At 35.2% G+C, this 14,485-nt stretch overlaps 1 protein-coding gene across 1 annotated transcript; it reads right to left on the reverse strand.

Annotated features, from left to right (window-relative positions):
• Positions 1–3,777: 3,777 nt before the first annotated feature.
• On the reverse strand, positions 3,778–11,240 carry LOC107707253 (stromal cell-derived factor 1-like). The gene is made up of 4 exons (XM_016511229.1): positions 11,093–11,240; positions 9,473–9,590; positions 7,509–7,592; positions 3,778–6,009 (listed from the first exon to the last, which is right to left on the reverse strand). The coding sequence occupies exons 1-4, from the start codon at positions 11,157–11,159 to the stop codon at positions 5,982–5,984; spliced, it is 297 nt and encodes a 98-aa protein (XP_016366715.1). The 5' UTR covers positions 11,160–11,240; the 3' UTR covers positions 3,778–5,981.
• Between the last annotated feature and the right edge of the window lie 3,245 nt (positions 11,241–14,485).

The raw sequence follows: 14,485 nt of genomic DNA on the forward strand, positions 1-14,485 counted from the left end.
TTGTGTAAGTTTTTGAGCACATGCTTGTAATAAGGCAAGGAGATGGAGTAAGTTAAATGGCCATAGGCCACATCGTACAACTTCAGAGAGATTGTGATGAGAAAGTGCAGTAGCCCTTGCTGTTCGTCCCCTGGGGAGCGAATTAGAGGGGTTTTCAAGCAATTTGAAAGATTAGACAAAATGTAATGCAGGGGTTGATGCAGAGACCCTATGAGAATTAACCACTGTGAACTATCACTGATCTGAATGTGGGAAGTGTATGAATAATTTTTAGCATGATAGCTTCTGATTTTTTTATAATTATTCCAGAGCATACTCTCAAAAACCTTTCTTTTAGTAGTAATATTGACAAAACATTATATTATCAATTGTTACTGTAGAGTATTTTCTGCTTGTTTTGTGAGGTCAAGTTACAGGAACTGGAAATTAGCAGAGCTAAATTTTTCTGGTTATCACTTTGTAAAACAGACACACTTTTTTGTTCCTTTGAACTTAATGTATAATGTGTAATGTATTTCCTTCCTCTAAATAGAGTACAAATGTTTAGATGGCAGTAAAAGCTTTTTAATGAATATTTCAGACATGATGCATGTTAGTATTTGTTGATTAACTGGCAGTGAGTTCAATGGTGGTTGGTGCAGTGGTATTTTCTCCAGAAATGTATTGCTATATAGATTGTAAAAACAGGTTTGTTGACTTGAATTTTGACAAACTGTTGCTGACTCCTATAAAGTGTAAATTATTATAGACTATAATGCACATTTTATACTTTCCTTTTTCAGTTCAAAAAGCAATAATTTTGACAGCTTTTTTTGGTCTGTTTGTTTTACGAAACTTTGTTCTGTGCATTCAAATTTTCATTTATGTTCAGAGTGACTGATAATTCTGTGTTCTCTTGGGACTTAATCAGTGTGTTTGCCATCCTAAAATGGCCAATATTTGACTGCTGTGTTAAACAAGTATTAAATTAAGTGTAGTGGGAAAACAGCAGTTTTAAATAGGTAAACTGAGGTTTTAACTTTTATCTTCAGTCTTTTAAGAAGTATAAATATTAGTGATCACAATAATATTATTGAGTTTGCATTATGGTCCCTAGTGAAAAATAAATATACTAAAATATACTGAAATACATTTATTTAATGCTAAGTATATACTACAAATACATTTATATATTTATGTACTTATAAAAACCCTGCAATTTAGTATACTGAACTTGTATACCTAAAGTCTGCTAAATTGGAACAACTAATTTTGTGCACTTTAATTGTGCGGAAGTAGTGCTGAAGTAGATATACTTAAGTATATTTGATTATGCTAAAGTAGAACTATTGCAAGTATACTTTAGGTACACTTGAAATATCTTGCATTTAAAGTCGGATATTCAAAGATCCTACTATTCTCATCAATAGTGACATTAAAACACATTTTAGGCTTAATGTTAAGAAATGTGCATTGTGCACAAGTAACGCTCCAGATAAAGTTTAATGATAATTTTCAGTCTTGACAGGTCTTAAGTGATATGTCATCAAATATGTTAATAGATTTGAACTATACTTGGTATGAAATAAATGTCTTTTAAATACATGACTTTTTTTACTAGGGGTGTAATTCAAACTTCAAATATATACACCCATTCATATACATACCCATAAATGGTCACACTTTAGTTTGGGGATCAATTCTCACAATTAACTACAACTTTTGTCTCAATAAACTCCTTATTTGCCGCTTATGAATATGTAGTAAGGTAGTTTTTAGGTTTAGGTATGGTGTAAAGAATCTAAAATATGGTCATGAAGAATAAGGCATTAATATGTGCTTTATAAGTACTAATAAACAGCCAATATGCTAGTAATATGCTTTCTAATAAGCAATAGTGAGAATTGGTCCCCAAACTAAAGTGTTGCGTGTGTGTGTGTTTATAAAGAACAATATTGGTATCTCATTTTGAAGTGCATTCTTTATCCCCTGCGGTGAAGATAAACTGACACTCATAATTCATGTCATCTTATCTGTCGTCACAGCAACACAAACCACTGATCTGTCTGATGATATCTTTGTAGCTTCCTCTTTGAATACTGTATCTCATTCCACATAGTTGATGACAGGTTATAAAATGTGGCATCCTCAAACTGGTTTACACAATGTCGTTTGAGACTGTGGATCTGAAAAAAAAGGTTGTTATACATAAAAGAGTGTCAGAGTTTACCAATGACCTCTTGATGAATGATCTTACATGCTTAATAAAGTTAATGAAGTTACACGGTTTCGCTACACATGGGATTTCATGGTTTTGGAAAGTGCTCAGAATGACATTCCTTTTGGTTTAATAATTCTTTTGGCTTCTGTGAAGAACTTCTCTTTATTTTTGCCCCTGATTTCATCATGAAATCTGAGAAAGCAATTTTCTCCATTTTAACTGTAAGTGTCCTAATTTCCAAGCTCGTCCAAAGTAGCTTGGTGTATTATTCTTACATGCAGTTGCTCGGGCAACCTTGAGTTTCAGTATTTTTAATTTAAAACTTTTCGTTCAATTCATCCTCTGCTGAATTGATCAGCTCACCTCTGGAGACTTCATACAACTTGTGTGATCTTTTAGAAACCTCAAATTAGCCTTCAAGTAGCTGCTTGTGGTATTTTGAAATTGGTGTCAGAAGTTATGTTGAACTGAAACTTGTAATTGTCCACTTAACTCTGAAACTTTTTTTACTATAATGATAAGAACGAAAACATCAAAGTAGGCACACCACAGCTCCAGAGATAGAGAAGTATTTATTTATTTGTTCTCACCACAGGTGACGTTTCGAGCTATACTATATACATTATATACTATAATGATAACAAAGAAACTGTGATGTTTCTTGTTTTGTCTTATGTTCCACATCTTTGACTTAAACAAAACAAAAAAACATATGTCATATTTTTTGGTTAACATTCTAGTTTTCATGAACTTATCATACATTATATTGTTTAGTCACTCATTCCCTTTGTCTTTTTAAAATTAGTTATATCTTAATTTGATTATTAATTTGTATGTTAAAAAGTATGTTTTGTCAGTATTAGAAGCATTAAACAAATGTAATCTTATATAGGAGATATAAATTTTATGCATATGACAGATGCATAATGAACTTTTATACTATTCTATTAGAATTATCGGTTGTATTTCTGTTTTGAATTAGTACCTCAAATATAAACTTGATTTAATCTCTTTTGCACCATATCAGAGCATACGTGTTTCATAATAGATCTGTACCAGATTTTATGACTAGCAATATTAATTTATTTTGCCCTTATTCTGAATATTGATTTTGACAGCTATACGAAGTTGTAATATGACTGAATTTCCCCTGCTGTGCAAGAGATTATTTCTTCTGAGAGTAAGGGTACAGTTCAGTTTTTATTTGGTTTCTTTTTCCGTTTTTAAGGGAAATTGAATGTGACAGCTTATAAAATGTACAAGGCAAATATTTTATTTTACACCAAACCTCAGTGGATGTTTGGACAGGTGAAAAGCCATTCAGTGTCTCATGTAAATCTAAAAAGTGCTGCCAGGATCATTTAAAAGAGCTGTGTGAAATCAAGGTGTGATTTTTAGTCTTTCTGCAATTCGTGACCCCCATTTCAAATCTTTATTTCCCTTTTCCTCATTTAACATCCAGATTCTAATTGTTGGAGACATAGGTGACAGGTGACCTTTTTTCCCTTGGTGTGAACCAAATCACAGGTGACACGACTGATGTTCATAAGCATCCATTAGTAAAACTTCATACAGAATTCTTCATAATGATTTATTTCAAAATGAACACGCAAGGGACTAAATCAAATCAATATACAGACTTACAAAAGAAAGAACAACAGATGTGCTTTAAGCTGCCATATACACAGAAGTAATCTTCACATTAAGTGGGAAAAATGAATGGAAGGACATATATGCTACAGTTACTTATGTTACAGTGTTGAGAATATTGGCAATTTGCTGGAATATATATAAAATAGCTACTCTTATTTTTCCATTTAATCCTGGAAATGTTTTATTTATTGGCACCAATGCACTGGTGCATTTTAAGTAAGAAAAGCTTTGTGTCTCTTTTCATTTTCTAAATGTTGAAAAATATTAATTAGTAATATGGCTTTAACCACATTCTGAAATGGCCCTTTTCAAAGAGTGCATGATATTTTATTTTTACAAGATGTACTGTACTGGCGGGGGGCTCTAACCCTCATCCTATACACAGACTCCAGTAGAGGCACAGAGTATGTAGAGGCATTATGTTTCCTTATAGAGTTTGTGCTCAATGTTATGGCAGTAATATAACACAAATTCCATACACAAATTTTCTTTGGAGAGGTACAAGGCATTGGCATACTTTGCTATATGTTTGGTGTTCACATTATGTGTATTCCTAGACAAAACAGTTGACCAAGAGAAACATGAGACATGCTTAGATGTTCAAAATTGTTGATACATTTTTCACTGGGGGGATTTTGAAATGTATTTTCTGGTTAAATATTTTTTGTGCCTCTATTTCAAAAGTCAGATATTTGTAAATTGTTTGTTAGATTTTTTAGATTTTTTCATTTAAATGTATTTATTGACATGTATTTTTTATGTACGTGTCAGTTATTCAGCTGCTGTTGATGTTTAAATGAATAATCTGACTGTTCTTAAACATAGTTGTCAAATATTCCAGAAAAATATAAAATAAACCCACTCAAAATAATAAAATATGATGCTGAAGATACAAATGTTTAATAAATTTGGCAATACAGTCATAACTACGTCTAAACAAAGAAAGCATTAGGCACTAGAACTATTCACTACGTAATGGACGTCATTCAGAATCTGCTTTTTTTTCCTTAAAAGTCACAAGGGTTATAAAGTGCATTGTTATATATAGGTAGTCATTACGTCAATTAGTTCTGCCTCAAGGTCTACCTCAGATGTTCCACTATCACAGCTGTTTTATAAAGATTATCATGCCTGCCATGATTTAGTTTTCATCATTGAATGAATGAATTAGCTCATTAGTACTTGCAGTAAATTCTCTAACCTCTACTTTTGTTTTGTTAACTGACGCACAACTGTCTCTGATGTCTCTGTTCATGACTTAATTCTGCTGAGCGTGAAGAAACATTTATGTTGTGATGCCGAGCTCCTTACGCACACTCTGATCGGTCAATTAACATTTGCAAGCACAGATGTTTTGGTATCTACAGAATGTTGCAAAAGACACTCTGTCGGCGCACAAATGCCTTCCAGTAAAACCAATTACATTCCCCAAAGTCATTCAGAAACCGTTTGGGTTATACAAAGTCTAAATTGTTCATGTTTGTTTGGCTAAGTAACCCTGCCTTTCCAAGAACGAAAACAAGTGACTCTTTTTTTTGTTTTTTTTCCCATATATGCCATATAAAGTTTACATGCTGTTTATGCTGTTACAGATATCTAAGTTATGAACTAGTAAAATACGTAACGAAATAGTTGAAAATCAATGCCCTTCTTTTTGTGTCAAAGCACTTGCATGCATATGAGTTGTCAGAACTTCAGTCCTGCCAATGTGTAGTCACATATTCGGTTACATCTAAAATTAAAATATATTTCAGAGTTTTGAATGTTTGCTCCAAAATGCCTCATTATCTCAATGCCGTTCTGCCTAATCCAACATAACACAACAAACAAGGAGCAAACACGACTCCAAAAATATCTCTTTACTGTTTTTAAGACGATATATAAGAAAACATTGTATATACATATCATACGTAAAAAAAAAACACAGTCATACATATATAATTGCACTTGGTGCTAACAGAGAAGACTACATGGGTGGAGACGATGGTCTGGTGGTCTTTTGCCGAGTCATTTACTGGGGATGCATATTTGACAGGTTAAGTGCTGGGTCAGCAAGCATGCCAGAGGACTATATGGTACATATCTGTGACGGTGGGCTGTCAGATTCTCTTGTCATCTGGCAGACTTCTTAGCTCTGCTGTTGGGCTTTTTTCATTCTGCAATGAAGAGAAGCAAAACATTAGAATGAGAAAACCGTCATACTGTAATGCTGAAGAATTTAAGTGTTTGTTTTAACTAAATGTGTTTATGACTTGTTAAGAGAAGCAGGGCATTTTAAAATAGCCTGAATCTCCACAGTGATTAGAACAATAAACCTAAATTCTGCTTCTGGCAAGAATGTAACAGACATCTCAGTACTTTTTATAGGCAATTTGTATTTGTAACTGCATGCTGTTAGTTTTAATTGTGCTGAAGCTGTTATTTGTTTAAAAAAATCACCCAGAAACCATAAAAAATCCTATATTTTCAATCAGGAGTGTGTAATGTTTGAGCTACTAATGTGACCAAACTTTAATAATGAAAAAATAATTATTGTTTATTTATTTATTTGCAAATTTGGCCTATAAAGGCTTACTTAAAGTTATCTCAGTATATTAGGTTTGAAACGTGTGTAAAAGTATTTTTTAATTACACACTTCAGCTTTTTTTGAAGTTTTTTTTTGAAGTCACATGACCAGAATGTCTAAGCAGATGGATCTGTTTTGTAGCTCATTGATCGGAGGTGTTGCAGATGGCAGAAACCTCCCTCACTACCTGCAGATGTACAACTTCCTTTTCCCCTTATTGAGCTGTACTAATTGACCGCACAGTATGTGCTCATTAGCGTCTAGTGGCCATTCATGGGTGTTCAGCCCCAAGGAGCCATCGTTCATCTCTGGCTATGAGTGTTTTGTTGTGCAGACCGAAAAGTTCACACTTTTCTGTCCCTTAGACAATGATTATTGTTTAACAGGTAGAAACACACCATACATCCATAAATCCTTTTATATTCCTTTTATATCTCCCCAACCCCAAATTCATTGAGCGTGCATGACAATTTTATAGCTGGCAGTGAAATGAAAGACGAAGGCAACCAGTCCCCTGATCTAATACATCAAGCTCATGATCAGATGTGGGAAAATGTCTTTCTTCTCATGATTCATTACAACAAAAGCTTGTTTTGCATTGTTTAGATGTTTACGGTAACGATCAGCAGAGGAACTATTAAGGCAAGGCCGCAAAGCCCGAACATGTTTTTCATTTGCTAGGCAGTAGCTGCTAATCTTGCACATCAACTTAAGATAAATATTTCAGAGCACTATAAGTGGACAGAAACAATCAAAAGAAATCCGAGAAACAAACTGGGAATGGCTTTCGTGAGCATGCAGAGTTATTGGAAAAACTGGAAAGACCAGTGTTTTAATGTGCGGGTGACTTTTTGTCAGCAGAGACTTTTACGTAAACTATTATAATGGGCCTTTGATATTTGACGCAGTGCACCATTTCATCTGGGATAAGTAAAAATAATTTGGTTAAGTGAAATAAAAGTGACTCTGTAAGGCCATTTATAGTGAGAACAAGGCTGTAAGACAAATTACACATTGTGTGTGGCCCTGTATTTCCTATCCCGTTTCTCCTATTTCTCTGCTCCTATTTGTCAAGAGGGTTTCCTTACTTGTTCATGGCGTTCCTCAGGTACTGTTGCAGCCATTTGGTCTCTGGGTTAATGCACACCTCCTTGTGGTTCTTCAGTTTGGCACTGCAGGGGAAAAGTGCGAGTTTTCATTATATTGTTTGAATATATAGATATCTTGGTGCTGAAATTTGAACTTTTTAGACATTCAAATTGCAGTATAAGCAATCAATCATTACTAAGTGTAAAGCTACAAGGGCCCATTGTGAGTAGATTTTGAATGCAGTACAATAGAAACCCTATAGTCAGCATCAGCCATACAATAGCAGAACAGTTGTGCATTCAAGCTCAGCCAAGCAGTTAGTTCTCAGTCACTCCTCTCTCTAGTAAGTGATATTACACTGCAATCTGTCATCACCCTGAGTATTCTTTTTCTGCATCTGTGTTCCCGTCATTCCTACAGGTCTTAACAGATTGCCGGATTGTTATCTCACTCTTCCTTGTAGCTCTCAGCAAAGAGATTAGATTATAGGTGTCTTGTCAGCACATGTGAACCATTTGTTTTCAATTGGCTACAACTGACACAAACAAATCATTAAACTCTTTCCTATGTAAAGTAAAACCCAATATGGTTAAAATGTAATTTTTGGATTTTGATAAATATTTTAGCAAGGTCAAATGTAGTTAAAATTTAAAATGATATTGTATTTGTATTTCAATATTGAAAATCATTTATTGCATTTTTTTTTTTTTTTAGAAAATCATTATAGTTGATGATAATATTATTTTAATAAAATTTTGGGCTCTGCTTTGGTTATGTGTATTGATGCTATAAATGCTTTCTAAGGAATGTTCATTAATCTTTTTAAACTCTGGGTTTCTGGCATACATTATAGTTCATCACACATTCAAACGGTCTGCTGAACTTGCAGCTGTTAGTTGTTGTCCTTCTCATAATCCCGTCAGTAACACATTCCTAAAAGTCCCGCAAATGAATGTCACTGCATAATATAAATCCTTGAAAATTTCATGAGGATTGAGAACATTCTTCAGAGACAAGATTAGCTTTAAAGAATGTGTCCACCATCATCATATCTGTATCATTTAAAGTAATCAGTTCTTATCTTCATTTCACGGATCTCCTCTAATTTGGTTAGCTGACTCTTGAAGTAGCAGCAGTTTATCAGGGCCTGGCATTTGTTGCTCTATCTCAATCTAGTCAGCGGGAGTTTGAGAGGGTCTGGGCTGTGAACAGCGGGTAGTAATTACTTCACAGCAAGCCAAGGCCAACAGCAAACACTGGTAGATAGTGTTACCAGCATCACTCATCAATGCAGATTTGAAGTATCAAGGGCCCTTGAGCTTTGGGAATCAGGTTCTGATCTGCTCTCCAGGGCTTTGCCTTTGGCTTTTGTGTCAATTGTTGGTCGGTTTGTGAATTTTGAGTATGACCAGCTGTTTTTATCTCACTGACCCTTTGACAGTTTAAGTCTTTGTTTACACCTTGGTGAGCATTTATGGTATGGAAAATAAGTGAGGTTTGTAATGGAGTTTGACACGGCACTGCCATTAATCTTTGTTAAAAATCCAAATAAAGCAGCTGTTTTGAACACTTCACTCAATAGAAGTGAAAACATACAGGCAGGATAGTTCTCATCAGCATGCAAGGCTATGGTGTGTGACTAAGCACATCATTCAAGCCCTTTACATGTGTGAGAAAGAGCTTGAAGAGGAACTCTTTCGGACCCCTATGATGTTGCTTTCCTGTACAAAATACAAATGCATCCATGCTTAAAGGTCCTACCCCCTCCTATAGCATTTCCCCCTGGATGTGTGCAACTGTGAGAGCCTGTCCAACAGTATAATGCCAGACAGGGGAGGCCAATTCCTGCCCCATTCAGTGTCCCTTCAGTATTTGGAGATTGATGGGGTGAAGTGATGTGTTTCTGGGTCAGGCAGACACCTCATCAGAAGTCGGAAAGAGACAGTTTAGTGCAGATACTCACATGACTTGGAAGGGGCAGTTGGGTGTGTGGAGGAACTTGAGCTCGCGAATGCTTCTCTGTGGGACTGTGTTGACTGTGGAACGGCACCAGCATCTCTCTACCAGGCTGATGGGCTTGGCTGGAGAAGAATTAAGAGAAAAAAGGAAGAAAAACTCAATTCAGCTGTTGCCGTGATGCTTTTAATTCAGTGCATGTGAGCGTTGGACGAAATCATGATGAATAATGAAGTTTGATGAGAAAGTACACAAATGCAAATCACTTTTGCCTGGTATTTTAATTGAGCTCACACCACAGATGCTTTATAAACGAAAACAGCATCCTTGACTAAAACTGAAACTTAAAAGATTTGGTTAATTTTCAAAATCCATTATGTAATCATTCTAGTGTGCCAAATTTACTATTGCAACACTCTCTAATAACAACCAGTACAATTATCAGACACACTGAGGGTGCATTTTCCTCTAATGGCGAGATTGTTGAGCAGTGTATATTATATAATAGAGATGCGATTATATTATGTGCTCTATAAATTTTAACTGTAAATAAAAATGCTTACTAAATTCAGTTTATAATGTTATAAGGTATAAACTTGGGTGATTGTAGGCTATATGCTTAAACATTTCAGCGTGCGTTTATAAAGCAATTCAAGTGAGTACATTTGATGAGAAATGCTTAGTGCACTGATACTTTATTTTTAAATGAACTAAATGGAGATTAAACTGGCTGTATGAATTGGAACGTGCGCGCACGTAAATACTTTATTTCAACAGTCTTCACATTTTTGCACATTAAAGCGAGCGAGTTGTATGGCAGCGCGGGGATTATTGTTCCATTTGGGTCAGACCTGTTTCACGCTCAAGGAAGCAGAGACTTCACAGCTCGAGCAGCTTTACATTGTATGTGAAAACTGCACAGCGCACGTACGCAAATACTTTAACGGACATTGCCCACTCACAAGAGGACAAAGGTGTTAAGTACCTGAGACTTAACGGAGCTCTATCCACGTTAGTCCACTTGTAAAATGCTAATGACATCTCTAGTAATCTATTCTTATTGTCATGTAAACGCGCGAGCTATAGTTAGAGCCGCGCGCACTGGCTCGATTGAAGTAAAGACTGGCGCTATCTCTGCGGTTCTGTTTTATCCTCTAATTTGTGGGTAATTAAGAGAAAACAAAGAGGGCGACAAATACACACATTAATCAACGCCGTGCCGGTGGCTTTTCTGCTCTCCTGACCGCATGTGTGTAAGTTTTTCTCGAATATGTGGAAAATCACGTACGTTTCATGAAATTAAAATATAAAACCAACTGGTGTGAATGACCCACGTGAGTTTTAGAAACAAAAATCCGTAGGGTATTACACTACTAATAAATAAAACCGTTTTGAGTTTAATAAACACTTTAAAAGCAAATGCGTAAATGCAATGAAATACGCGTCGTTTCTTACACAGGTGCACGTTACCGTAAAAGCCTTTAATATTTGTGAAGTTTGCAATATTTGCATCGAATGTCTTTAATGAACGGATTGCAAAATAGCGTACCAAACATGCATCTAAGCTTTATGCACAGTGCAAACGTAATGTAAACATTTGCAAATTATCTGTTAAACAGTAACTCACCATTTGAAACCGGTGCATGAATGACGACCGCCATCAGAGCGAATATTACGATCACTTTCAGATCCATGTTTGCAGTGTGAAGAAGAGATCCGCACAATGTAGAATCCAGGAGTAACTGTGACAGCAGCAACTGCGTCTCTGAGTTAAATCCGCGCACAGGCTCTACTCCAGACACCCCCACCGATCCCCCACCTTCAAAAGGAGAAAGTGGGTGTTCCCACGATGATTTGTCAGCTATTGGCACTACAGATAGCCTCTATTCCATTTCTGGCACCAAATTAGAGTACTCACTTTTTCAATGGAACTGTTATTTTTTATTCATGATTTATGTCATATTTGGAGTTTGGTGGTGAATATTGTGAATATGAATATTGTGACCCAAGACATGAGCATGCATTTATAAAACATTTTATAAATATAGTTCAAAACATGTCATGTTTTTTAGAAGTGTAACATTTATAACATTTCAAGAAAATGTTGATTTAACATCAAAATGCTTTCCGTGTTGGTTACACCAGTGTTTTTATTATTTTTTTTATTTAATAATATTTTTAAACAATATTGCTTCATTGCTTCTTTTTGCATAATAATAAAACATTGTCACACTAGTTATGCCAAGTTTTTAAAAGAATTTCAGTCTTTTAATAGACTTTTTTACAGCCTCTGCTTGGTTACTATTTATTTATTTAATAATATTTTAAAACAATATTGCTTCATTTTGCATAATAATAAAACATTGTCACACTAGTTATGCCAAGTTTTTAAAAGAATTTCAGTCTTTTAATAGACTTTTTTACAGCCTCTGCTTGGTTACACTGTCTAGACATTTTTGTTAACCCCACAAAAAATTATTCAGAAATTGTAAACATATTCATCATAAAAGGACAGTCATTCATATGCATTGCATTTCTTAATGCGTTTTACTTTCTAGATTAGTCACGTCATTGACCTTTACAATTCTCAAGTCTTTATCTATTTGCATTGTGTTTTCAGAGTTTCATTATTGTGTATTTCTTTATTTTCTCAAATTCAGCCACAGAACCCACCAACTTATTCACAGAGTTTACCATGACTAAAGGCAAACTGATGTAGACCTCTGCTTCTCCAAGTTCTATAGACTAAAATAGTCCAGTTTACGTGAGTTCTGATTCACAGCTTATGTTCATAATGACTGTTTTGGAAATGAATAAATTGCATCCCTTGAATTAGCAAAATAAACAAATAGTCATGCAAAACGTAATTTAAATAAATAAATCAATAAATCTGTGTTATTGTTTCATCTTGCTCCTAAAAGGAAACCGAGAGAAAGTAAAAAAGGGAGAGCGAACAATTAGTTTTATATTGGGCCAGAACTTTCCACCAAGCCTTCCAGTTAAATCAGAGTAGGGTGATGTTGAAGGGGAGGGGGGTGTATTAGTTTGTATAACAGGACACAGATGTGTTCTCAGTTTCCAAGGATATAGCTATGCTGCGCTAGACTTTTGTCCTGTAACGAAGCTCCAGAGGAGAGGGGTGAGTTCTCGTGTAACAGGACTCTAAACAGACCCAGCTCACCGGGTCAAACCTGCTGCTCAGTGGCCCATGTGTGCCAGTGCAGTGAGGGGTACAAGTGTTGGCACGCATTTAATCACGCTCACACTCAGTTACACTGACACATTAGTAAATGATGGGGCAATCCAGATTTTATGTCAGACTGACTTTTGTTTTGGCCTTTTTGGTTCAAACGTAAGAACTTTTAGCTTGTATATCTCATTTTTTAAAATGCGGAATAAACAATGTTAGATGTTATTTTGAAGCTTTTAAATGTTTGTCTCTATTTTCTTGCTGTCATTCTACGTTTTAGTTACTGTGTTTAAACTAACTTTTTAATGCCTTTAAAGTCTTTGAGTGCTGAGCTTTCCTCTCTTCAAAAGCCCGGAGGTGAATGCAGATGTCATTTTACAAGGTGCCACTGGTGGGAGAGTTCACACCCACCCTGAGATTCTGCAGGCACATTCCCACATTCCCAGCCAACGGATAACGAGAGATGGAAGCAGAAAGTTCTATAGTTTTCACTTTAATTCTAAAGCCTCATCAGAACAGGAGCCCTATATTTAAATCACTTTCTAAATGCTCAGGCAGCATCTGATATAGCCTGCTTTGTTTTCCTAGTCTCTTGTTTTAACAACATATTCCACTTTTTGCCCACCTGTAGGTTATTTGTATGCTTTTAGCGCATGTAAATCAATCCAAATTGTCTTGTAAACCATTTGGACCATAACATCCAGTATAAAATTTTAATGGTTATAATCAGTTTGATAAGGATGTATATATTGTAGTGTAGATTTTTTTTAATTAACTACACTGCAAAAAAGGTGCACAAAAATTTTAACTCAGAAAATACTAGTAAATGTATTTATTTATTTATTTTTATTTTTTAAATTACAAATTAATTGCAAGTATACTAAATAAAATGTTTTGTATTTTTCTTGTAAAATGTACTCCAGTAATCTAAAGTCAAAAAATATTTTTTTACAGTGTAGTCCACTCATAAATAATACATTTTCTACATATCTAAACATATTTATACGTTTATACATATTTTAAGAAAGCCATCAGAATTGTTTAAAGCATTGGTGTGTTTAGTTCTATGGTTTATAGACCAACCGTGTGTTTTTGAATAATAGCAGATGGATTTGCTTTGCGATGGTAATATTCTGGTTTAGTTTGCATGGAAACAATATAACTTTTTTACGGTGCAGAGCTTGTGAGGAATGAAATGATTGTACTGAAGTGGGTCACCAGAATGATCTCTTCTTTTTCTGAACGTGCTATTAACAAGCATTGTATCTTCAAGATTTCATTTGTTAAAAAAAATGTTAAAAATCATCTTAAACTATTAGAACCTCATTACTCACAATAGAGCATTTCAAAGCCATGGAATAGGAATATTCATTAAGTAATTTTGGATTAAAGCTCATTAACCCTTTTGATTATCATCTGACTGTAATGAGGGAAGTTCCATTTACAAGAGGTGTCAGGTCATCCTCAGATCTTGCCCCGTCCTAGTCGCCCCCCACATGGAGCGTTGGAGCTCTTGCTGTGGAGCACCCTGAGTTAAGTAAACATGCAGCCAACAGGGGAAACCAGAAGTGTTGTCATTGACACGAGAAGAGCCTTCTAGGGTTTAAATCCAGCGCTGCAGACTCCATGGCTCCCATATGCCTGCAGAGTGATGGAGTCCCTCCCAGACATACCAGCCACCAGGGCCACCATATCTATGTCAATGTTGTGTTTAACAAAATTTGTTTGTATTGAAACAATTGACCCAATCTAAGTTGCTAACAGCTGGAGTTTTGTAGTTGTAATTCAGCTTCAAAGTATTGTTTTGGCTAAAAGACGTTTTGTTTTTAA

Source organism: Sinocyclocheilus rhinocerous, unplaced genomic scaffold (assembly GCF_001515625.1).
Source record: "Sinocyclocheilus rhinocerous isolate Xijiao unplaced genomic scaffold, SAMN03320098_v1.1 scaffold1243, whole genome shotgun sequence".
NCBI lineage: Eukaryota > Metazoa > Chordata > Actinopteri > Cypriniformes > Cyprinidae > Sinocyclocheilus > Sinocyclocheilus rhinocerous.